We start from the raw sequence: 26,124 nt of genomic DNA on the forward strand, positions 1-26,124 counted from the left end.
TTTCCAAATTTTAGGGCACATTTGGCTACCATGAATTTTTTTCATGATAAATCCGTGTCTCTAAGTGGAGATGAGGGTGAAGTGGCTAAAAACCAGGAAACAAAATGCAGGATATTAGTGTCTCTGGTGATGAGAAGTGGCAAAAAACCAGAAAACAAACAGTGGATCGGATCTTGAGTGTTTCCTGATTTTTAGCCCCTTATCACCACTTGTAGATGCTAGTTTCCTTTATTATGCTTCCTGATTTCTACCCCCTAACCCCTCTCTCACCAATTGTAAGCATGGTAGCCAAACGTGCCTTTAATGTCACTTTGATTGGATTATTTTATCTGTTACTTTTATGACACCTAGAGCACCAAACTAGAATTTGACTTGCATTTCCAGGTGAAGTTGTGTAGTCCAAATCACTACAACTCTACGTGTTTTGGAGTAACTGGTCCTCACAAGTCTCCAGAAAATTTTGGCAGGGAATATTTTTCATCTTATACTGGGTTTCTGCCGTTTGGAGTTCGAAAAACACTTGTTTATATCTGATTTTCAGTGAATTTGTGCGAAAGTTCTCTCGATGAAATTAAAAAGTTAGATTTGAATTTTTTAACATAATAATATGGTTATGACAAATAATATATTGAAAATTTAAATAGGTTAAGCGAATATAATATTTTTGTTGCTATAGAGAAGCTTATTATTAAGATGGATACAGCTAAAAACATGTGACAATTGTAAAGTGGTGTGATAGTAGTAATTAGCAAAAACATATAAAAGAAATTTAAAAGTTTCACAAAGAATCCTATCCTGAGGTATTCGAATCCGACACCTGTCCGGCAGGAGTACTTTTCCTGTTCAAAAGAATCCATGTACCATGAGAGAGAGAGAGAGAGAGAGAGAGAGAGAGAGAGAGAGAGAGAGTTAAACCACTTCAACTGCAATTCAACCTCATTTCAGCAAAAAGGTAAGGAATTTGATTGCATCAAATTGCATATATTAATTTATTAGATGGCAAAAATTTACATGACCATAAATATGTAACCAATAAAATAACTGCCCCACAGATAGATTTGTGTGTGAGACAGGATTCTGTGTGGATCAAAACTCATTCTCAATCATTTGACGAACATCATTAACTACCAACCATGCCTTGTGGCCTCCAATCACCTCAGCTTCTTTCTTACCATCCCTCCACAACTGTAACATTTAGGCTGCCATCATTAGAGGGAAAAAGAAGGCCATGTTTGGCAACTTTGAAAAAATATTCCATGGATTATTTGTGGGGTCTCTTGTGAGAGATGGGCAGGAGAGGGAGAAACTTGAGAGGATGCAAGTGGAGTATGAAAAGCTACTAAAAATCAGGAAAACAAAATATCTAATTTTAAGTAGGTACTTTTTTCACTATTTTTTAGGGATTTTTGGTGGTCTATCTATTCCTGCCAACTCAAACCTCTCCCTCTCCCTCTCCCTCTCCCTCCTGCTCTGCCACTCTTACATAATTGGGCCCAAGAATATTCCATGGAATAATATTTCATGGTTAGCAAACATGGCTGAATAAATAGCAAAAATCCAGAAAGCAACAAAATGGCATTAGATTTACCTGTATAGTTGGCATTTTCTGCACATGTTTCAATGTTCCAAATTTAAGTACATGAAAAGGCACAACCAAGTGTCAATACATGACAATTCCTGAGATTATATACATAAGAAATTACAGCAATGTCAAATAGGGCTGGATCCTATTTGAGATCTAAAAGACTCTGAATATTATTTGCTAAGGCTCTCTTTCTTTCGATATGAAATGGGCGTAAAACAAATTTTATGCCCATTTTAATTGGAAAAATGGGCATGAAATTTGTTTAACAACCCATTTTAGGAAAAAAGAGAGGGAAAAATCAGATTTATGGTGCCCTGATGTAAAACGAACAATGGATCTTAAGGTACATGTCACATAAATTATGCCCTCATGTTGGATTATCCTACAGATAAAATCGTCTTTCGAAGGAAAGATAAATCATAACGAGAGGATATCTTACAGATGGTACCATATGGATAGTAGAAACATGCCTTAGTGAAACTGTTTTAGTATAGAAAATACAATAATTAGAATAAAGGTTGCAACTTGGGTCGGGTAAAACCTGACTTGCATCAAACCGACCCAAAAATAACTTGGGTCGGATTTAGAAATCATGGGTCTTGGGTTGGGTTGGGTTGGGTTTGGGAAGAAGTGGACTCTAGGGATACTACTAATTGAGTTGAGTAATCGAATTGTATCAATTGCTTACTACTAGATCATTCTACGAAGCATTTTAAAATAAAAATATCTCAATTTCGAAACATCTACTGGAATCCAATAATATATGAATAAGAAACTTTTGATCCAACACTACCATTGTGCTACGCTCCATTGTGTGGCCGACATGGACACCGAGAGAGAAAAAACCTGAAACTCAAAACCCGGCCCGATTCTTGTAGGTTTACTATGACTTCCTTAAATATCCCTTGACTAACATGGAAAACTATTTTCGAATGTATTTATATAATTGTTTTCATTGAGGTGATCAAGTTTGTGATGTGAAAAAGTAACTTCTTAAACTTGTACACTTGACTTAAATTTAGAGATTTTTGGTGTGAAGATTTGATGTTATCTATAATCTTTGAAATTAGTTATTATCCTAATCTAAACATTAAACTCCTGACCTGACCTGACCCAACCCGACCCGAGAAACTATCTTGCGTAGGGTCGGGTGGGTTTGTGAATCTCAGGTTTTCCCATAAAAAACTCGACCTGACACGACCCGAGATAATTTCTTGGACAGGGTAGGGTTATGAAAACCCAACCCACCCGACCCAAGTTGCAACCCTAATTAGTGTTGATGGATGAAGATCAAGAATATCAACTACACTTCTTACATGTTTTTGATTTGCCTGAACCAATCCTTGAAACCTCAACCTATAAGGTTTAAGAAATGTTCCAAGCCATCACATGCAAAGAAGAGAATTGGTACTTCTTCCTTACATGTTCATCTTAGCTATGTTATTTTTCTCTTTAGTAAAACATCAATTAGGTGTCTTGATGTTACCTATCCCCGGCGCACAGGGCTATGCCCCATATCTGCCAAATTTTCAATTGTCTCATATAAGAGCATAGTTTTTAACTCAAGAAATGTTTGGGACAAGTTCAGGATAAACTAAAAAAAAAACATTTATAGCACAAGTATCTACTATATATAGTTACTTTTGTAAATAAAATACAGCATAAAGAGTGGAAGGATGGTTAAGTGCATCTATTTGCTAGATTAGGATGTGTTTTAAACATTCCCAACAATCTCTATTTCAATAATTTTGATTTTCTCACAAGATTTACATATAAAAAATGAAAAAAATGATGAATTGTCAGTCAAATTTGTGTTTAATTTGGAAAATTCACATTTAATTTGATTATGCTAGATTTTTATCTCTGTTTTTTTTTAAGTTTATAATGAAGCAAAAAAATTTAAGAATTTTTCAAGAAACTTCACATTATTCAAAATTTGTGTAACCATGCATAAGAGATCCCCACATGGAATTCGATTTTACTAGGTGACTTCCCTCAAACATCCAAATCCCTATCCGTCCCCTCTCTCATTTCTTACAACAACATGCTCTAGGTGCTTGTTTATGTTACCACTCATGGAATGATTTCCTTTATATTTTCCACTTTGATAATCTGATTCCAACCTTTTGTTCCTCAAAACTTGAAATAGTATCTGCCATTGTGTTATTAGAGAATAGACTCTTTAATGAGAGTGATTTGCTTGCTAGAGCGCAGAGAGTCAGAGACAAGTATGTAACGGGGTATTTGTATGAAGCCTTACATAAGGCCAAGGAAGATATAAGTGAGAAGTTGAAGAATTAGTGCATTCCCATCTAGGGAGTCATTGATGGAAGATAGGATAACCGGATTCAGAGTTCCCTTCACGCAACGAGATACTTTCTTTATATATCTTTGTTTCAATCCTATTTCTCCAGGCATAATGAAATCACCAAAGGCTTGGTGGATTGCATAAGCATATTGGAACCTGATGAAAGTACGCAAGATACTATCATTGGTCAAGTTGAGAACTATCACAAAGCTTCAAGTTACTTTGGCATAGTGATGGCAATCCGAAACTGAAGCAAGTTGGGTCTAGGGAAAGTATTTTGTTTCTTTTATGAAGTTCATTTCATTTCAATTTTTAATAGTTAATGATGCTTTGCTAACTTCCTAACTCATTATTATTTTAGTGTTAAAATTGCATGGTGGATGCAATTTGGTAATGACATCCTAGAATTACAAAGCTTTGCAATTAGAATTCTTAGTCAAACTTGTACTGCAACAAGATGTGAAAGAAACTATAATATTTTCGAACACATCCACTCTGTGAAGAGGAACAAGTTGGAGCACCAGAGATTGGATGACACAGGGTTTGTCCATTACAATTTGAAGTTTCAATAAAGATATGTGGTTTTTAATTAATGTTCTCATTTCTCAACAATAAAATATGTTGAAGTAAAAAATATTAAATAACACCAATTCTAACAGCTTAAGCTTTTGGAGTATTGGTTGTTTAACACGATATTTGAGCTATTGCCTCATGAAAGGTCTTGGGTTCAAAACCCAACAACCCCTTGATAAATATCTACGTGTAAGGCCAACCCAGGGAAAGAGGGGCCACATGTGAGGGGGAGTGTTGAAGTATAAAAGATTAAATAACACAAACTCTAAACAGCTTAAGATTAAGCTCTTGGAGTAATAAGTTGTTTAACAAAATACACCTTAAGTTTAAAGTAAACTCAATAGAAAATATTAAATTTTGAACCAGAGATTTATGGAGGAAGTCATCAACTACCCGCAACCCCATCAATCTAGACAACCTTGTTCTCTTGATGGAATGGATAGTAGAGGATGCTCTTGGTATTTTCGCATTAGAGGTTTTAGGATGGCAACAAGTGGAAGAACCTATGGTTGTTGCTGCTGCCCGCTGCTACCGACGAAGATGTGGACGTCGACACTAATGATGATGTTCATAGGGCTGTTGGTGGTGCTGACGAGGGATGCCATTCAATTTAGTATGATGATCCAGTTTATGGAAACCCTTAGGAGATGACTTGTTATGACTTATATTTGAGACATGAGATAAGATATGTGAGAACTTTGAACACTTCAATATACACTTTTATTTGTAATATTTATAGTTAGCACTTAGAATTTTCTACGAATACATTTTCTTAGTTTCATTGATATATTAAAATATAAAAAATATATTTTTGTTAAATTTAGTTAATATAATGGTTTCTTATATTTTTATAACAATTCTAGATTTTTTATTGTTTCTAATTTTTAACTATTTAAAAAAATCTCTCTTGATTTGTTGTATTGGACTATCTCGGTCTTTATATTAATGAATCTCTTGACCATTAAAAAAAACTAATTAAAAAAATCTCCAGTCATAATGTATTTTCCAAAATGAAATACTAAAATGAATGAAACAATGCAATGTTCAATCCCACTAACCAAAATGAAATGCCAAACGTAACAATATTGACAACTATTTCTAAGGTGTGATGCCCTAAGAAAACGATTGTTGTGATGTCTTTGGTGGTATGACTCCAACAACTCTCAAGGTAATATCTTCACCGTTCTTTCTTCTCAACTTAAAACAAGCGAAAAAGGGGTGGAAGGAGGGGCGACAAGTGTTGAAGAACACAAAAACAGGTTTGAAGGAGGGCGGCTAGGTTTTTTGACTGGTTAGGGTTAGGGTTTGGGACTATTGTGTATGATAGGTATGGTTAGGGTTAGGGTTTCGAGATGAAAAACAGAGAGGAAGGATGTATAGGGTGGGCGAAAATAATGATAGAGGGGGTTAGGGTTGGGTGGCAACAATGGAAAGGGTTAGGGTTTTGGATTTCGAAGTAAGGATTTGGTCAAAGGAAAAACCAAAAGAAAAATAAAGAGAAGAAGGATGATATGGTAGAAAGAATCTCTAACCTTTGGCTCTGATCCCATGTTAACATTCTACATGGTGTAGTAGAGAAAGAGAGAGTGGAAGCGAGAATGAGAGGAGATGGCGTGAATGCGTGAGTCAGAGAAATCGTAATCTCTGACCTCACGACAATGTATTATATATACATAGAGATAGGTTTACATGAAATGACCAAATTGACTCCACTTAAGTGCTGTAATATGCACTCCCGCTCTTAACACTGATAATCAAAACGCAATTGAGTTATCACAAAATCCAATGCTTGATGACAGAATAGAAAACATAGAGATTGATTCCCATTTTTTCAGAGATAGAGTAGGAAGTGATGAGATAACTCCACACTTTGTTCCAGATAAAGACCAAGTACGAGACATCTTCACTAAAAGCCTCACAAATGATCATCATATACAATTGCTGAACAAGATGTACATGGTCAAAGACACAGTTCAGCAGCAGCATGAGGGGGCTTTAGAAAAAACATACATGTTGCACAACTTATATGGTGAGGTATGGCACGTCTAGTATTAGTGGAATTATTTAATTACTTAACTCTTTGTTAAGTACATAAGTTAGTGATTGGAGATTGTAAAAGGCATTAAATAAATACAACAGAAACCCCAATTAACCATTCAAAAAAAAAAAAAAAAAAAAAAACAGAAACCACACCTATGTCTATCATACATCAAATTAGGAGAGCTTTTTCAAAAGCTGTGTCAAAGAATGCCACATGAGACGGAAAAAAGCGAAGATAAATCAGAAAAACTGAAAAATAATAAAAATTACGGAGAAATGAAAAAGTGGCACGTAGACCCATAAGTTACTTGGATCAAACACAAAAATGTAGATCTAGCTCAATGAAAGAAAAAGGGACAGCAAATCTGGAAAACTAATAAAATGGAAGAGAAACGAATAAGTGGCACAGAGAACCATAAGCTACAGAGATTAAAAACAAAGATATGTAGATTTAGATCAATAAAAGCTACATCAACTTATAGCAAACGAAAATGAACACAAAAACGTGAAGAAAAAGCAAAAATGTAAAGAAAAAACAAATAGATGCATTAAACTCATGGATCTAGCCGCAGAACATGTAAAAGCATAATCATACAAAGAAAGAAAAGGCATACATTAGAATATGGAAAATAGAAAGAATCTGAAAATGAGAAAATATTAAGGTATAACCACAAAATGTTATCTAGCAAAAGAAAAACATATTCAATGGATCATGCATATTTTGGTGATTTAAAACTAATTATTAAAGAAACGAGAAAAACTTTGTCATTTACATCAAAGAGAGAATACATCCAATCTGTCAATACACCTTTGATCTGTTGATTTGCACTTTCATTCATATTTTAGTGCTTGATACAAGCAAAGATTAGTGGGATAGGGTCATTATGACATTTAATCCCAAATAGAATGGTAAAATAAAATAAATAATATTGAAAAAATGAAAACAAAGAGTTCAATATGTGTTTTATGTAATCCAAACAACTCATGGTCTCGACAAAGATACGCGGTTCAGTATAAGTTATTGTAAAGTCCAATACAGACCATAAGACGGATGCAGTTACATGTCTAATGATATACTAGATACAGACTAATACACTTGCAATTTCTTCCAGGTGCCAAGAAATGGGGTCTGAATTGTATCAGATCCTCTAATTTCGACACATCAGATGATATTTTGAATTGGGCATACCAAAAGGACATTTAGTCATCACAATCTCATCAAAAGGTATTCATCTATATTTCTATGTGAACTAAAATTTTATTTTTGGAAAATGGGAGGATCTTAGGAAGTTTTCTATTTCAAGATGTGTGGTTGTAGTTTGTTATACAGTAACTATATTTCTCATGTTGCATCAATTTATTCATTGAAAGTTGCCAGAAGCCTTCCACCAAGCATGCATTTGTATAGCTAGATGATTTTTCTTTCCAGAGAGTAACCACAATAGCCAGATTTGTACAATCTCCAACTCGTCTTTTTTTCAAATTCATTTGCTTGGTTGGTTCATTGTAGCACTTCTGCTATGAAGATCTCAATAGCAGTTTACATTTGAAAATATGCAGTTTATAGGAATATCTGGAGAATTAATTGTTTTGAAAATCCATTCAACCACCTATCAAGTTGTCGTATTGTGATGTCCAACAATAATTTGGCCCAGTAGTCATTCTACATACTTGAATATGGCCCAGTTGTCATTCTACATACTTGTCTACATAAGAGCTATAAATGTTAAGATTTCACAATACAAGGACACTATAATGCCGTACATTTGGTCATGCTAACCTCGAGCAATCACATGATTTGGCTGTCTAATTTCGAAGACGATAGTGATGGTAGAAGGTACTTAATATAAAACTTGTTTGCAGCATTTTCTACTTTTCTATCTTCTAATTATATTACGTTATGAATTTCAATTGCAAGTTTGATAGGAAAAAAATACAGACGCACTTACTTTCCCATGGCTAGACGCTACTTGTTCATTGGTAACTTTTCATTCTTTTTGTTTTTGAACCCCATTCAACAATATGCACACACCAAGCAGAGTAATATGATATTATTTTTCAAAAATGCAAAGTCCAATGTACAGTTCATGAAATATGTGAAAGATATGACAAGGCAAAGCCATGGTTTCATACTTCCATTTCATGTTACAAGCCTAATAAAAGCAAGAAAGACACAACTAAGACCTGAGCTAATATGAAAGACTTACAGTGATTCCTGCACGACTTACAAGCCTTTGGGGGACTCTGTTGACATCAATAGAGTAGAAACGGATTCTACATCAAGAAGTAACAAGAAATATTCTCAAAAAGTTCACCCACCAACCAAACACAAAGTTATAATCATAACAAAAGCACCAAATCTTCCAACCAAAGTGCATAGAAACAGTACATTGAGAGGAGATTTTTATCACTCTTACTGAATACATCACTGGAAAGTCATGGGTAAAATGAGTAAAAATCTAAGTTTTGGTCCTCTGTGGCAGGTGCAGGTCACCCATATTTTGAAGTGTCAATGTTACAGAGGCTTTAACAAACGAGTTGTCTAAGGTCAAATCATAAAAACTCAGTAGAGTTATTCTAACCTCGGATAGTAATCCACCGCCAATTTTTCCAATTTGGGTTTCAAGTATATACATTTTCTGCACCATCCTGCCATCCTACATGTCCAGAGAAGCCTCATAAGAACCAACTCAAACCTCATTCAAAACCCTTTTTTTTTAAATGGCCTCATTCAAAAGCTATTAAATGAATGTTTTCAAATTCAAACATTCAATGCAAAAAAAAAAAAAAAAACTTATCTAAAGTTATAACTGAGTACTAAACTAGCATAACAAGAAAATAGAAAGAAAAGAAGAACGAATTGAAGCTAAAGACAATATGAAAACAAGTAGATGTTTGTCAAAGCTTCTGGCAAGTAAACAAGGTCTAATTGAAAAATCAAGATTTAGCCCCGTTGGCAAAGTTGCCTTGTTTCCCACCACCACAGTTTCCTAATTTGATTAGGACTGTGGGTTGTAGTGGGAAGGAAAAACGTGAAAGGAAACTTTGTTTAAGGTTTTGGAAAACTTTGAAATATAAAAAGGTTCCTAAATCACATGACGAGTGCAGAAGGTGCGAGAGCAAAGTGAGAAAAAGAAAGGGAGAGAGTTTTCTCTTGGGTTTTCACCGGGTTTTTCTCGTGAGCTATATAAAAAGGTTCCTAAATCACATGACGAGTGCAGTAGGTGCGAGAGCAAGGTGAGAAAAAGAAAGGGAGAGAGAGTTTTCTCTTGGGTTTTCTCCGGGTTTTTCTCGTGGGTTTTTTTCTCTCGGGTTATCCTTGTGTACGACTTTGGTTGAGAGGGCAAGGAAAGAGTTGCAATTTGCGGGTTCGCACGTTAATCCCATTGTAATTCTTGTGATTCTATTTTTGTCAAAGTGGAAAATGGTGGTCTTTGTTAAAGTATAAGATTATATAAGATTAAATAAAGCCATCTCCAACAGCTTAAGCTTTTGGACGTAGGCATCCGGGCTGAACCACATAAACTGTTGAATTTTAACGTGTATTTTTTGGATGATTAATTTTGTTTAGCTTCATTTATTTTATTTTATTTTGAAAGATGTAGTGAGGGCAAATATGTAATTTGTGTTCAAGGGCATGTTGGTCATTTTGCCTAGCTTGCACAAGTGTGAGCCACACATGTTTGCTCCATCCTTTCCCACTACCCACCATTTCAAATTTAAAATCTACTTGGAACTCTAAACCCACCACCACTTCCCTAAACATAAAAGTCTCCACTTTCCCATGCCCACTACCACTTACCTTAGCCATTTACTTTCTATTTCCCATTGACTAGACCTATCTTCATTTACTCCATTTTGTAAAGATTCTTCACTAGTTAGCAAGAACTCCATTGAAGCTCTCTTATGTAGACCTCCATTGAAGCTCCTTGTGTACAAGTTTGAGATTGAAGCAAAGGCCAACTTGCCCCATATTTTCTCTATGTTTTGAAGCTTTCTTCTTGAAGATGTTTTATCTTAATTGTTCTTATCATGTATATTGTTCTTCTATCATATATTGAAGTACATATTTTCATTATTATTATTCCTTTTTTTTTTTTTTTTGTGGATCTTGGACTAGTGTAAACTTCAGTTGCACTATTTGAGAAGCGAATATTCCGATGTTGTGAAATCTGTCTTTCTCTTTATGGTATCAGAGCATTATTAACATCAAGTTGAAACAATTTCCAACCATGAAAAGCGGCTAATGAAAGTACAACTCGAATGAAAGTCATCTTTGCAACGGGACTAAAGGTTTCCTCATAATCCTCTCCACCTTTTAAGAGAATCCTCTATCAGCCAACCTTGCTTTGAATATATCAACACTCCCATACACTTTCAGCTTCATTTTGGGGTTCACATCTTTGGGCTCAGGAACAAGATCCCAAGTCTCATTTTTCAAAGTGCCTTTATCTCTTCATCCATGGCATCCTTCCATTATTTGATTCCCTTTGCTTCATCAAAGCAGGAAGGATCATCCTCATCAATCGGACCGGAAAAGAAACAAGAACGATTGCTTACCATGTTTTCATCCCGATACTGAGCCAGCTTGACAATCTTTTTTTTTATCTTCTAAGATGTGATGCACTACACTCCCCCGATTATTTTCTTCAATTTGCTTCTCTTGTTCATGACAAGTAACATCACTCCCCCTATCACCTTGTTCCTCCACCTGCAAAGAAGAAGACTCGGATGCCATTGAAGCATTTGGTGTGACCGGCTAATTCATTGTTGCTTGAGGTTCAAATTCAACAAAGTTATGCTCACCTACACCCACACCATTAGTGGAAATACAACTCAAACCGTAGTAGGAAGATACTTCATCAAACACAACATCTCTTGAAACAATGGATTTATGAGTTGTAGGATCCATGCACTTCCAACATTTCTTCCTTTCATCACCCAATGAAAATACACTACTTTGCCTTAGCATCCAACTTGGTTCTCTTTTCATCCGGCACATGCACATAGCAAATTGAACCAAATACCTTGAAGTGCTTGACATTAGGCTTCACCCCAAACATCAACTTATAAGCATGGTTTAAAATTTCGGTTTCGGTAACCGTTTTAGACCCCACCGAAAACCGAAATTTCGGCGAAATCCGAAATTTGGTAATTTGGTTCGAAATTCCGGACCGAAATTCCAAAATTTCAGACCGAAATTTTGTCACACTTTTTTTTTAATAAATAATGGCATTTAATCGAAATTTCGGACCGAAATTTGGTAAATGGCGAAAAATGAAATTTCAGAATATTTCGATTTCGGTCCCCACCGAATTTTGAAATTTCGGATTTCGGTCGAAATTTAAAACCATACTTATAAGGAGACTTCATATTAATCGGACTAAGAGGCACCCGACTAATCACACAAGTTGCGCATGCCACACCTTCCGCCCATAAGGCTTGAGTAAATTCTTTGCATACAAAATACAACCAACTTTTGCAAGTTTCCACAAGATGCCTAATCTTTCTCTCCGCCACTCTATTTTGTTGAAGCGTATAAGAATAAGTGAGATCTCTTTGTATACCATGCACACGACAAAACATGAAAAATTCATCGGAAGTAAACTCCCCACCCTTGTTAGTTCTAAACTGCTTGATCCTTTTATGAAGTACACTTCAACGGTCTTCTTGAACTCTATAAATTTAGAGAGAGTATCAGATTTTTCCTTTATAAAATATACCATGTGAATTTAGCAAAATCATCAACAAATAACACCATATAGAGGAAGTCGGAAAATAAAGGTATCCTACAAAGTCCCATTACATCATTATGGATAAGCTTTAATGGGACATTACACCTTGAAAAAGACTTATCAAATGGAAGATGATGTACCTTACCATATTGACAACCCTCACACACCTTTCAATTACCAAATGAATTCAAATTTGGTAGTCCATTTATTAGATTTTTAATCACTATAACCTTCAACTTATCCATGCTACTGTATAATCCAATCTAGCATGCCAAATTGAAGTGCCATCATTTGTACTCATTTTATCAACATATAAAGTTGAAGCAGATAAAACAAATAAATCTTTTACCCTCTCACCGGTATAGACAACATCCGCCTTCAAGCTTAAAATATTCCGAAGATATTTCAACTCCTTAGGCCCGAACAAAACATAGTGGCCCGCATCCACCGCATTTGTCACCGAGAAAAGATTCTTCTTCATTCTGGGAACATGAAACACACTCTGACACTCGTAGGTGTAATAGGATCTTCATTTGTTCCACCAATTGTAATGACCCCTTCTTTCTCTACCACATGTATGGTGTTGCCCGTCGTGAAGATAGTATCATTGCCTTCGTATTTTCGGAACTTTTAAAAGTTAGATTCGACACCGGTAAGATGATGCCCACAACCAGAATCAACAATCCAATCATCCTCAAAATTTATGGATGCCAAGGCACCCACCGTATTAGTTTCCGCCAGAAAACATCTTCCCTAAGGGTGCGTTCCAATGAGGGTAAATAGGGGGTAAAACATTCGTTTACCCCTAACCAAGATGTATGGTTGTTCCAATAAGGCAGTATTAAAAAACATATGCAATAAGTGACTTCCGCATGGTCATTTGTTTACCTTTTTTGGGGGTAAGTCACATACTTCTTAAAAGGTAGTAAATAGAATCGGTTGTAAGTCGGCACAAAAGTGGGAGACGGAACGCAGGACCCAACTAAATAAAGTCAGGAGATCAAATCTTCTAATGCTCTCTCTCTCTCTGTCTCATGTTGTGAGAAAAGCTATTTGATTATTAAACAGCAGTACAGCACGTTGAAGAAACCCATGGTGGGCCCCACTATTTTGTACCTCATTTGGGAAGTTGCATATTCGCCCTTTTTTTACTTGGGACTTGGGAGTTGGGACTACACTTGATGGGGCTGTCCTGAGTGAAAAAGGTAGGGGGATAAATAGTTTCCCACACAATATATCGGCCAAATGTGATAAAATTGGTGTTTAAAAGATAATAAGAGTAGTGGCCGATACAGTAAATATTCCTATGAAAATGATTATTTTGCCTATCTAAAGATTATATGGACTGCATATTTCGTTCATTTGGTGATGTCCATCATAGATAAACTGTGATACAAATAACACTCAACTGAATAGTGTAAATTGAATAAACATTTACACCGTACCATATGTGGTCAGTGAACACGGGAAGTTAAATACCTCCTTAGTTTACCCTACATATTGGAACAACATATATTATTTCAAAGGTAAACCAATGCAAGGTAAGTTGATTACTTTGAAATAGTTTACCCCGAAATAGGTTACTCTATTATATTTACCCTCATCGGAACAGACCCTAATCTTCTTCATTTTTCGGATCTTCAACTTTTTGCTACATTGCTATCCTTCAATTTCACATGGCAATTCTTTTTTATGTGCCCAAGTTTGCCACATCGGTAGCACATAAAACCCTTTCGATTTCCATCACCCACACTGAATGATCGTCCTTCATCTCTCCCTTTACTTGGAACATTCTTCTTTTCTTTATATTTGTTAAAGGGCTTCTTGTTGCTTGAAAATAATGCTTCTCCTTCACTCCGGATATTGAACAACCCGCCATTTGTTCTTGTGAAGATAGAAGATTCTCAAACTCCACCAAAGATGGTTGCTGACCCCATCCTTGAAGTGATGTAACATAAGGAATATACTCTCTTTTCAACCCACGAATGTTGTGCCGCTTCATTCGTGTCGCCGAAATAGGCTCTTCCAAATTCAATATAGGAATATCCGAACAAAGATTCCTGATCTTTAAAAAGAATTGAGAAATAGAGAGATTACCTTGTGTGGTATTTGCCAAATCATTTTCTAACATTTGTAGACGAGCCATATGCTTCTTGTTGAGTAATCCATCGAGGGTAATCCAAATCTCACTCGCCGATTTACATCCAATGTTGTGCTCAAACAAATCATGCGAAATAGACCTCTTCAAAAGAAACTCGGCCTTCGCATTCACCATCCTCCGCGCGTTCAACACATCGGCATTATCTTGTGTATCTTCCAGAGCTATAATGGCATTTACCACAAACAACCTCCCATAAATCTTCTCCCACTAGGTAAGACTCCATGCAAGTTCTCCATATCTTGTAGTTTGAATGATTTAGTGACTCAATGCCGAGTCCACTAACTCTTCCATTCATATCCATCTTAAAGGCACCGATTTAACTTCTTCATCAAGGAAATCATGACAAGCACCAACTACCACCCTTGTCGTTCTGATAACGTAAAGAGAAAGATGGATTTCACAACATTGGAATATTCGCTTATCAAATAGTGCAACCGAAGTTTACACTAGCCCAAGATCCACAATGAAAAGAGAAGAAGAACGATAACTAAAAGATGTACTTCAATATATGATAGAAGAACAACATACAAGATAAGAACAATCAAAAGAAAAAAAACTTCAAGAAAAAAGCTTCAAAATATAGAGAAAATATGGGGTAACTTGGCCTTTGCTTCAATCTCAAACTTGCACCCAATAAGCTTCAATGGAGGTCTACACAAGGGTTCAATAGAGTTCTTACTAGCTAGTGGAGAATCTATATAATATGGATTAAATGAAGATAGGTCTAGTCAATGGGAAATAAAAAGTAAATGGCTTAGGTAAGTGGTAGTGGGTATGGAATAGTGGGAGATTTTAATGCTTAGGGAAGTGGTGGTGGGTTTAGAGTTCCAAGTGGAGTTTGAATTTAAAATGGTGCGTAGTGGGAAAAGATGGAGCAAAGCAAACATGTGTGGCTCACACATGTGCAAGCTAACAACCAACATGCCCTTGAACACAAATTAAATATTTGCCCTCACTACATCTCTCAAAATAAAATAAACTAAGCCAAAACAAAATTAAACATCCAAAAAATACACTTTAAAATTCAACACTTCCCTTTAAAGTGATTTTTTGGAAACTAGTCCATGCTTACTCCTATGTCTCAAACGGTCCTTTGAAAAGTGATTTGGTAAAAATGTCGGTTATGCTCTCTTTGCTCCTCACTTCTACTACACCAATTGTGCCATCTAGTACATTTTCACGAATGTAATGATGCTCGATCTCTATATGCTTTGTTCTCGCATGATAAACCGGATTTGTGGCAAGTTTGAGTGCACTTCAGTTGTCACCAAGAATAGTAGTCGCCTTGTGAATAGGTAAATGAATATCTTCAATCAATCGCCACAATCAAACACATTCTTGAGAAGCAAAAGCAGCGGCCTTATATTATGCTTCCATTGTTGAAAGAGATGCCGTGTTTTTTGCTACACCAAGAAACACTCGCCGATCCACACAAAAATACATAACCGGAAGTAGATCTCCGATCATCCTTCCATAATCGGCATCGGTAAATCCATTCAACACAAAATCAACTCCTCTCTTACAAAACAATCCCAAGTCAAGAATAGAATTTACATCAAAATTCTCTTTGCCGCTTCCAAGTGTGGTTTCCGTGGTGCTTGCATATAACGACTACCAAGCCCAACGGAAAAAGAAATATCCAGTCTTGTGAAATAAACCTATAAACCTGGGTGTGCATCTTGTGATTTGTTTATTTACACTTTTTCCGTTTATTTGTACATGGATCGGATTTGCCTGGCAGATTTTCTCAACAGACACATTAGTTGAATTGGTTGAACATAAACTGGACTGCATGTCTTTTTCATTCCAGAGTAGGAGTAGAACTAGCAACCAAAACTACAAGATTTTCCAAAAGGACCAGTAAGTCCTAACGGATTCTATCCTTGCTCTTATAAACATTGCCAAAGAACTCAAAACAAGAACAGAAAACCCAAATAAAAACAGCCAACATGGCTCAAAACGGGCCCCTTGCCTGTAATTCCAACAATTCTGTAGCCAAATTAAAAAGCTAACAAAAGGGTGTTATGAATTCATTAAAATTGAACAAAAAAGAAAACATTCAAAGCCCAGAAAATTACCAGACAAAAATTACCGCTTCCTCGAGCTGCTGAGCCTCAGCAATGATCCGATCGAACTGTCCTTCACTAACGATTGGCTCCAGCTCGATCGATACGGGTGTGTCAATATCATCGTCTAAGCTCGAATCGGGTGTCTTCGTAATATTCGCTCGGATTCTGTCGAGACAAATCAGATGATTTCTAACCGAATAAGTGGTCTTGATTTCTGAGATAGAGATATGACTGCACTGGCGAAAAAACCCAGATGAAAAATCAGATGGTTTTCTCCATTTCAGAGGGTGGAAGCTTGGAGAAATCCGAAGAGCGTTGGCCATAAAATTCGTGGGAGCGAAAATACCGAAATGGATTTTCCGTTTTGAGCTACGAGGGACCCAACTAGTGTACCAAAACCACTTACGGACACTGTCCTTGCCCACCACTACCCTACGTGCAAGTTTGTTGTGTCCTCCAGGTCTTAGGGCCCCGTTTGGATTGCAAGAAAAACAGTTCTGATGGAAAAAATTTCTTGGGCGACGATAAATTTGCACCTATGTAGGATAATTCGCACCACTTTAATGTGAATTGGCGTAAAAAAAAGCCTTAAAGTCCGCCCACATAATGGGGTCCTTTTGTTTTTCGTTTCCATGGTTTAGAGAGAAATGGTATAAGTAGCTGAATGTTAAAGGCTTTGGCCATCAACCGTGAGGTCCGAGGTTTGATCCCAGTTTACCTAATACACGGAGAGAGAGATATGATATGATTATGGTTAGTTTAGAGAGGTTCCGGGATAGGTTCACATTATGTATAAAAAGGTAGTAAATTTTAGAAACATTTTTCCTTTCCAAACTTTTCCACAAAATTCTTGCAATCCAAACAGGGCATAAATTACAAGGGATGCAAGTAAGTCGCTCGATGGCATGAAATTCGAGATGGACTATGCTCTTGTAGAGATTCACCAGAATTCCCTGTTTGGTTTGCAAGAAAAACAATTCTAACAGAAAATGTTTTCTAAGGAAGTTTTTTCCTTTTTATAATTTAGAGGAAAATGATATGGTTATGTGAAATATAAATGTGACAACCCAAGAGGGGGTGAATTGGTCAATTAATGATTTGAGCTTAATTAAATGGGTTATTAAAATTAATTTACTAATTAAGCACTTATTAATCTAACCCTTGTTCAAATATTCAAGATAATGAAATTTAGGGTTTAGATTTTACTTTATTCCTATTTGCCCTAACCCTTGTTCAATAAATAACAAACATAAAAACAAGTAAAGGGTAGAGTTTACCAATCACCACAATGTGAAAGAGAAGAAGGAGAAGAGAAGAAACTACATGAAACACATGATTTATAGTGGTTCGGTCTATCACAAGACTTACTCCATTCTTCCAAGTTTAGCTCCTTGAGATCTTCACTAAAACAATGAGATTCTTCAAAGGGGGAATCTCGAAGTCGTACACCCAACTCCTCCGATCTTCAAAGGGAACAAACCCTTTCTGCACGAAGCCTTGGTGAGGGGACACACCCTCTTACAACGTCTTCACCTTTGTTACCGGGCCGAAGAGGAGACCCTCAAATACAATGAAGAAAATAAATGAAAAACTTTCAATGCCTCTTGATAGGCGGATTACAAAGTTGTAGCTCACAAAACTCTCCAAAGATAGAAAATGTAAGAAGCCTAGTGGAGATCCTCTTAATAAAATGTGCAAATGCAAGTTCAAAGAGGTTTTGCTTTTGATAGAAGGTTTTAGTTCAAAGAAAATGGGATTTGATTTTTCTAATATGTTCAAAAGCTTGTAGAGATAGGTTTTAATGATGTATATATAGTGTATTTGAAAATATGACCGTTTGGGGTAAAGCTGTAAATAACTGGCTTGAAAAAGTCAAGCTGAAAGCACCCTACGGCTAGTTTGCTCGACCGTGGCGGTCGACCGACCCATCGCGATCGCCCGCCCCTATCGGGCACCATTTTTTATTTTCAAATTTCTTACCGTCACGGTCGATCGGCCCCATTGCGGTCGCCCGGCGAGGGCTACCTGTTTGCTAAAAAATTTTGGCTCAAAAACCTATCTCGATCGACCGACCCATGGCGGTCGCCCGCCCAAACCCATGGCAGAATGGTTCTGTTTGAAACAGACACATATCTGCGGTGCCTGTCTTGCCCCGGTCGACCGGCCCGATAAATTTCGAGATGTCCTAGAATTCCAGGTATCATCCCGCGATCGCCCGACCTAGACCGGTTGACCAGCCCTGTATAAAATTCCATTTTTACTTTAAGAGATCAGGGGCTTTTGGGCCATGGTCTTTGGGCTTAAGTCTTAGGTTTTCAAACACATTTTTGAGTGTGTGTGTATGGTTTTCAAAGATGTAAAATATTAAGTATGAAAACCATTTGAAAACCTTTTGAAAGTGCATTTAAACATAAAATTAAAAGGACTCTAAATACAATCTAAAAGATATAAACCTTGAGTCTTCTTGGAATGTATAGGCTCCTTTGCACTTTCTTGGACTTCTTCAGCTTGTGAGTGAACTTCTTGACTTTGTTTAGCTCTTGTGACTTCTCCTCCAATCTTCAATGCACGTTGAGGTACATGAGCTGTCACCATGGCATGTTCAACTCCAAGCTCCTTCTTCACATTTGCTTAGGAACTTGTGGGATCTTCATGTTGAGCTTCTTGACTTGAGCATCTTTAAATGAGGATGTCTCCAATGTATGTGCAAGCTCTTGGTTCTTTTGCTCCTTGATCCACAAGCCATGTGTTGTGAAGAGTTGTGTAATGACGATTATGACATGAAATCCTGTAAACAACACAACACCTCAAAGCAACAAATCAGTCCATATATACCAATCAATTTGTTTTGCTAGCATCAAAACAAGAATGTAAGGTGAATGATTAAACCCATGGGAACCCTTGGGCTTACATTCTCCCCCTTTTTGATGATGGCAAAAAAATTGATTAGGGAGGTAGGAGATATTAAACAAGTAGATGAATAAGCATTAAATACTATAAACCATGAAGCAATGCTCCCCCTCATTATATGCACAAGTACAAAATGATAATATAAAGCATGTGGTGCATATACAATGTGGACTACCTAATTAATTCCCAAAACTTTCCCCCTTTTGGCAACAACAAAAAGGTAGGGATATGCAAGTGAAAGCGAAAGTGGGGTGTCAAGATGAATGATAGCTTATATAAGCTATATATATGATATATGATATAACATTTATGCTCATGGAATGCTTAGCAAAATAGAAAACAAAGTAGAGTGCATGATAAGCCTATTTTTTTATTTTTTTATTTTTGATTTAAAGATTTTCAACTTTAGCACAAGTATGGGGGCAATAAACCATGTGAGTACATCACAATGGTCTATATAAACATGAAATTGTAACCATTTGGCTCTCCTCCTATGTATTTGTCAGAGACCCTAGGTGAAACCTATGATATAGGGCATGACATGACATAATGGTTTGAAAAGGTGAATGATTTAACCACTTGGGTTTCATTGGCAACTTTTGATGCAGATAAGTCTCTACCTGAGCAAAGATATGCTCAAGTCTTAGACATAACTTTGAAGTTCACAAGTTGCTCCATATAGGGGTTTTCTGGACAGTAAGCAAACAAGTCTCTCCTAGAGCATGGATATGCTTTGAACCGTGATATAACTTTTAGAGATCACTTGTTGCTTGCCCTTAGAGATTTACATATATGAAAATGTAAGCCCCCCTGACTATGTGCATCCAAATTTGAATACCAAGCACATAGGCCCTTGATTTGAAATCACCTTAACCATTCAAAATTTTGCTCCATTCAAATGATAGTCACAAATTGAATATGAATGGATGATTATTAGACATGAAATATGATAATGAAAAGAGTATAGTCTAATAAACACATGGATAAAAGAATCAAACCAATAAGGTATATATCCATGGCAACCAAAGACCATGCATATATAGATGAAACTATAATGCTCCATATACATGATCAAATGATGGAAGATTGATACCACACTTCAATTAATGTTTCTTAAATGATATAAGTGGTATTTGGAAATCTCTCGAGAGAAAGCAAAATTGAACTTTGCATTCTTCTATCAGGAACTCTTCTACTGATAAATGTTTAGAAGAGCTTAGATCAATGCTTGACCCTTTCTTCCATGTAAGGGCAGCATCTCTAAAAATTCTTTCCAGATTGAGAGATTGGGTACTTGTTTTAACTCTTCTCCTTCATCAAAAGGTCATCCTTGAGAGGATGAACTTGAAGTGCACATGCCACCCTTTAGGTATGAATCTTCAATTTTCTTAGTCTCTGTTCATCTTTCACAGTGGAAGAATGTAGAGTTGGACAGAGAAAAATTGAGTACATTTACCATCTTATTACATTTGGCATGATGGAAGGAGGCAAGTACCTTAGACAAGTTGCGAATGAGTGATTATTTGAAATCAATCAACTTGAGTCCTCCGAAGCAAAAATCTTGGAAAAGATGATGGGACATGACAACCTTAAATAATCAATTCTCTCTCCCAAGAGTTTGTCAGTGGCCTTTGATAAAACCTATGAGGCAAGGCATGACAATACACAATGGCTATAGATATGTCTATAAATGTATAGCCATTTGATCTTATCGTGATGAAAGATGTTCTTCAAAACTCATGATAAGAGACACACCTCATAGGCAATGAGATAAATAGCTCAAGCACTATCCTATGAAGGAGAGTTCTTGAGAGTTTTAAGACTCTAGAACAGGATACTTATTATTGGAAATGATGAAACTATAAGAGTACATCCAAGATAAGTATATAGCCTAAGAAGATATGGCACTGAGGCACAGGCTAAGGGATTTTGTCATAAAAGAGAGATGATCTCAAAATGTAGGTATAGGACAAATCCCAAACACCACACATATGAAGCAATAAAGCTCCATATGGGTGAACTCATCACATGTAGTGTGATATCCATTCCACCTACGTATGATAAGATGAAAATGACTGATATTTTCATGAATTGCTCCCCCCTTTGTTAGAGACTCATACATGGTATGAATCCAAAGGGTTGTCCTAACACAAAAGCACCAAGGGATTTTGGGGTGAGTGATTGACAAACAACCCTTGGGCTACTAATGCATGATTGTTATAGGTAGTCATATGATGTTAAAAGAGATGACAACCTAGCAATCAATGCTCCCCCTAAATATGTGCATATAATATAAATATATATATATATATATATATATATATATATATATATATATATATATATGAGGAAAATGATTGTGAGCTTGAGCGTTGGAACCTTATGGTGCGCTTGAGCTCTCAAACCCATGTGGCCCACATTGTTAGGATGATCCAAAGCATTCATTTGAAAGGCCCTTACATAGATAGGGTGTGTACAAAAAATCAGCTCCATATGATCATCCTAACCCATCCATTTGTGAAGGTCAAAATGGACAGACCACAAATCTGCCCATTTTTGCCCTCCACTTTTGGAGGGGTTAGGATGATTCAATGGAGCTAATTTTTGGTACACACCCTATCTATGATAAGGCCTTGCAAATGAATGGTTTGGATCCTCACAGAAATTGTGGGACCCATGTGATTGGTGCACTCAAGCGCACCATTTGATTCCAGCGCTCAAGCGCACCAACACATTCCTCTCTCTATATATATTATATATATATATATATATATATATATATATATATATGTGTGTGTGTGTGTGTGTGTGTGTGTGTGTGTGTGTATGTATAGCACACAAGGCACATATGGCTTATCATGGTTAAGATATTGGCTAGAAGCCAAAGAAATTAGATGTTTTAATTAAAGAGATGAGTGTACACTCTCCAACTTACTAGGTAAGAGGACTAAGAGTTCCAATTGAGTGATTTTTAACTTTGGGTTTACTATCTTTACCATGTAGCTAATACCACACAAGAGGAACTAACTATAGATTATATTTATATATATATGTCTATTTAGCACAAATCTATAGGACTCAGACAAAGGACAAGTAGACTATAAAGTATTATGTCCGAGACAGACATCCATGGCTCATGCAAGTAATAATATATCACTTATGGGTAAATATGAGCAAGATATGACATTTTAAGCCTCAATGGATAGTCTATGGAGATTGGACACAAGTAACATGACACATAAGGTTCATGGTCCAAACATCTATATTTTACATCCACAGACCATTTATACAAAGATAAGGCTAGCACTAAGTGCATAGGCCTATAGAAAACCAACATGTGTGAGATACCAGTGTTCCCATCACAATGTATTGCATGTCAACCACCATCACGAGTAAATGCCCAAAAATGATACTAGATTCCTATGAGATTTTTAATTTTACTCAAATGAGTATCATATATTAAATCTAGACTCATTTTCAACTTTCCTAAATAATATACTCTTATATGAACTTAGGGAATGATCCAAGGATTTTGAAAATAACAAGTGATAATCACCTTGGACACATGCATTCTAAAATGAACTACCATGACTAGATAGTTTACTCTTACTCATTAGAGGTTATTCATTTTGAGCATTTTTAGAACACATCAAGATTTCTTATGTATTTAATGATAATTATTAAGCACACAAGAATGGGTTTGAAGGACAACTAGGTGCAAAGTAATAGACATGATTATTCACCTAGGGCACAAGAGATGTCTAGGAAAGGATTTGAGTGGATTTCCTTGGATATGGCTTTAAACTTCTTTAATCTAGCTAGAAATGATATTCAAACCAAGTTAAATATAATAAGATCTAGCAAGTGCTAAAATTGTCCTAGATAGAGTTCAAATATGGAGGAAATTGACTTGATAGATCAAGTTGAACTCAAAGGCAATGGAGTGGTTGATTTTCATGGAAGCACACACATGGTTTTCATTTTGAGAGTTTCTATTGTGGATTTTCTTTGTGGATGAATACTAAGTGCAAGAGGATATGAGACAAAGTGTGTGCACTTAGACTAAAAATTCTAGAATGATATTCAATAAAGTACACATATATAGTCTACAACTAGTATAGCATTGTTTTGGCTTATAGACTATAGCATGGATATGATGTGATCATTAAAGCCCAATTTGTAAAGATACATTCTATAAAAAAAATGAATAATGGTATGTATCTAAGCTAAAAAATGAGATGATATAACATTAAAGCACATGTAAACTAGATGCAAGGAGAGTAATATTGAAGTAAGGTATCTAGAGAGAATTTCATAAGATATGGCAATTAAAGCACAACCCATTATAGTCAAATATTTAGTAATAGCTTGAATGGGGAATTTTGGAACCCAAATCACTTTGGTTCCCACCCAGTTTGTTTGCGGGAGTGTATCTTTTCTAACCCAAACAAACTTGTTTGACTTCACAAATCTAAGCTTACACCTAGATTTGTGATGTCCTAATCTACCACAATAAGTACATGAGAAATGATTGGTAGATGAGGAACATGAAGAACCAAGAGAATGAACATGATGACAAACATATTTGTCTTTCTCTTCTTGCAATCTTTGGTTCTTTATGGAGAGTTCTTCATTTACTAATTTTGTCCCATTTACTTGATTTTCAAGGCAATTTATTTGTTGAGATAAATTAGCTTTTAGGTTTTCTTCATTTTCACAAACAAGTATATATTTTTCATTTAATTCCTTGTTTGTGATTGAAAGGCTTTCATTTTCTTTTCCAATGATATTGCATTGTTTAATTAAGTCATCATTTTTATTTATCAAAATTTTACTCAAATGACTTAATTTGTTATTTCTTTTCAAACTTTCATTAACTTTCGATTTCAAATTTTCAATTTGTTTTTCCAACCCGAAAATTGAATGTTCGAAAGAATTTTCTTTTGCAAAAGATTTTTGTGTAGTCTCTTTTTGTTCAACAACAATATTTTTATCATTTGAAGAGAGACTATCATTTTTCTCATAAATTTTTTAAAGATTAGTCCAAATATCTTTTGCATTTGTATATGATGAAATTTTCTCAAAAGGATTGGGACATAGTCCTCAGCATATTATAATAATAGCTTTTGAATTTAGTGAAAATAATTTTGTATCATTTTTTGTACATTTTCTTGGAATAGAAAATCCCCTTTCAATGACATCTAAGATGTCATAGTCTATGGATTTGAGATAGGCATACATTTTTATTTTCCAAACCATATAATTTGTTCCATCAAAGAATGGAAGAATAAGGGCGGATTGGCCTAACTTAAAGTCCATTTGGATTGTCACAGATCTTTTCTCTTGTAGATTTTAGCTTTAAAAACCTTTTTAAGAGCCTTAGCTCTGATACCAAATGAAATATAAGTGTGACAACTCAAGAGGGGGGGGGTGAATTGGTCAATTAATGATTTTGGGCTTAATTAAATGAGTTATTAAAATTAATTTACTAACTAAGCACTTATTAATCTAACCCTTATTCAAATATTCAAGATAGTGAAATTTAGGGTTTAGATTTTGCTTCAAGCCTATTTGCCCTAACTCTTGTTCAATAAATAATAAACATAAAAACAAGTAAAGGGTAGAGTTTACCAATCACCACAAGGTGCAAGAGAAGGAGAAGAGAAGCAACTACAAGGACCACACGATTTATAGTGGTCCGGTCTATCACAAGACTTACTCCACTCTTCCAAGTTTACCTTCTTGGGATCTTCACTAAAACAATGAGATTCTTCAAAGGGGGAATCTCGAAGCCGTACACCCAACTCCTCCGATCTTCAAAGGGAACAAACCCTTTCTGCACGAAGCCTTGGTGATGGGACACACCCTCTTACAACGTCTTCACCTTTCTTAACGGGTCGAAGAGTAGACCCTCACAATGTCTTCACGTTTGTTACCGGGACGAAGAGGAGACTCTCAAATATAATGAATAAAATAAATGAAAAACTCTCAATGCCTCTTGAGAGGCGGATTATAAAGTTGTAGCTCACAAAACTCTACAAAGATAGAAAATGTAAGAAGCCTAGTGGAGATCCTCTTGATAAAATGTGAAAATACAAGTTTAAAGATGTTTTGCTTTTAATAGAAGGTTTTTGCTCAAAGATAATGGGATTTGATTTTTCTAAAATGTTCAAAAGCTTGTAGAGATAGGTTTTAATGATGTATATATAATGTTTTTGAAAATATGACCGTTTGGGGTAAAACTGTAAATAACTGGCTTGAAAAAGTCAAGCTGAAAATGCCCCAACGGCTAGTTTGCTCGACCGCGGCAGTCTAGCGAGCCATCGTGGTCGCCCGCCCCTATCGGGCGCCCTTTTTTATTTTCAAATTTCTTACAGTCGCGGTCGATCGGTCCCATGGCGGTCGCCCGGTGAGGCAATTTGTTTGCTCAAAAATTTTGGCTCAAAAACCTATCTCGGTGCTGACCCACGACGGTTGCTGCCCAAACCCATGACAGAATGGTTCTGTTTGAAATAGATACGTATCCACGGTTGCCCGGCTTGCCCCGGTCGACCGGCCTGATAAATTTCGAGATGACCTGGAATTCCTTGTATCATCCTGCGATCGCCCAGCTTAGACTGGTCGACCGACCCTGTATAAAATTTTATTTTTACTTTAAGAGATCATGGGCTTTTAGGCCATGGTCTTTGGGCTTAAGTCCTAGGTTTTCAAACACATTTTTGGGTGTGTGTGTGGTTTTCAAA

General features: G+C 36.1%; 1 protein-coding gene across 2 annotated transcripts; it reads right to left on the reverse strand.

The window, feature by feature from the left end:
* Positions 1-939: 939 nt before the first annotated feature.
* On the reverse strand, positions 940-17,100 carry LOC143855525 (thioredoxin-like 3-2, chloroplastic). 2 transcript variants are annotated; one of them, XM_077365673.1, is made up of 5 exons: positions 16,481-17,096; positions 9,089-9,163; positions 8,714-8,780; positions 1,589-1,606; positions 940-1,185 (listed from the first exon to the last, which is right to left on the reverse strand). In XM_077365673.1, exons 1-5 carry the CDS (start codon positions 16,792-16,794, stop codon positions 1,087-1,089), a joined length of 573 nt encoding a protein of 190 aa, XP_077221788.1. In that variant the 5' UTR covers positions 16,795-17,096; the 3' UTR covers positions 940-1,086. The 2 variants fall into 2 exon arrangements, with proteins under 2 accessions (XP_077221788.1, XP_077221789.1); XM_077365674.1 differs by having other exon boundaries at positions 1,134-1,185; positions 1,589-1,677; positions 16,481-17,100.
* Positions 17,101-26,124: the final 9,024 nt, after the last annotated feature.

This window comes from Tasmannia lanceolata, unplaced genomic scaffold, assembly GCF_043159265.1.
Source record: "Tasmannia lanceolata isolate RefF3 unplaced genomic scaffold, GAP_Taslan_0.1 ptg000021l, whole genome shotgun sequence".
In the NCBI taxonomy this organism is placed as follows: Eukaryota; Viridiplantae; Streptophyta; class Magnoliopsida; order Canellales; family Winteraceae; genus Tasmannia; species Tasmannia lanceolata.

Bases quoted from the DNA above. Each gene is read 5' to 3' on its own strand.
- LOC143855525 (XM_077365673.1), bottom strand. From the start codon at position 16,794: ATGGCCAACGCTCTTCGGATTTCTCCAAGCTTCCACCCTCTGAAATGG. The intron at 9,164-16,480 runs GTAATTTTCTGG...CTGGACATGTAG, and splicing joins GAAGCGGTAATTTTTGTCTG to GATGGCAGGATGGTGCAGAA. The intron at 8,781-9,088 runs GTTAGAATAACT...TTCTTGATGTAG, and splicing joins GCGGTGGATTACTATCCGAG to AATCCGTTTCTACTCTATTG.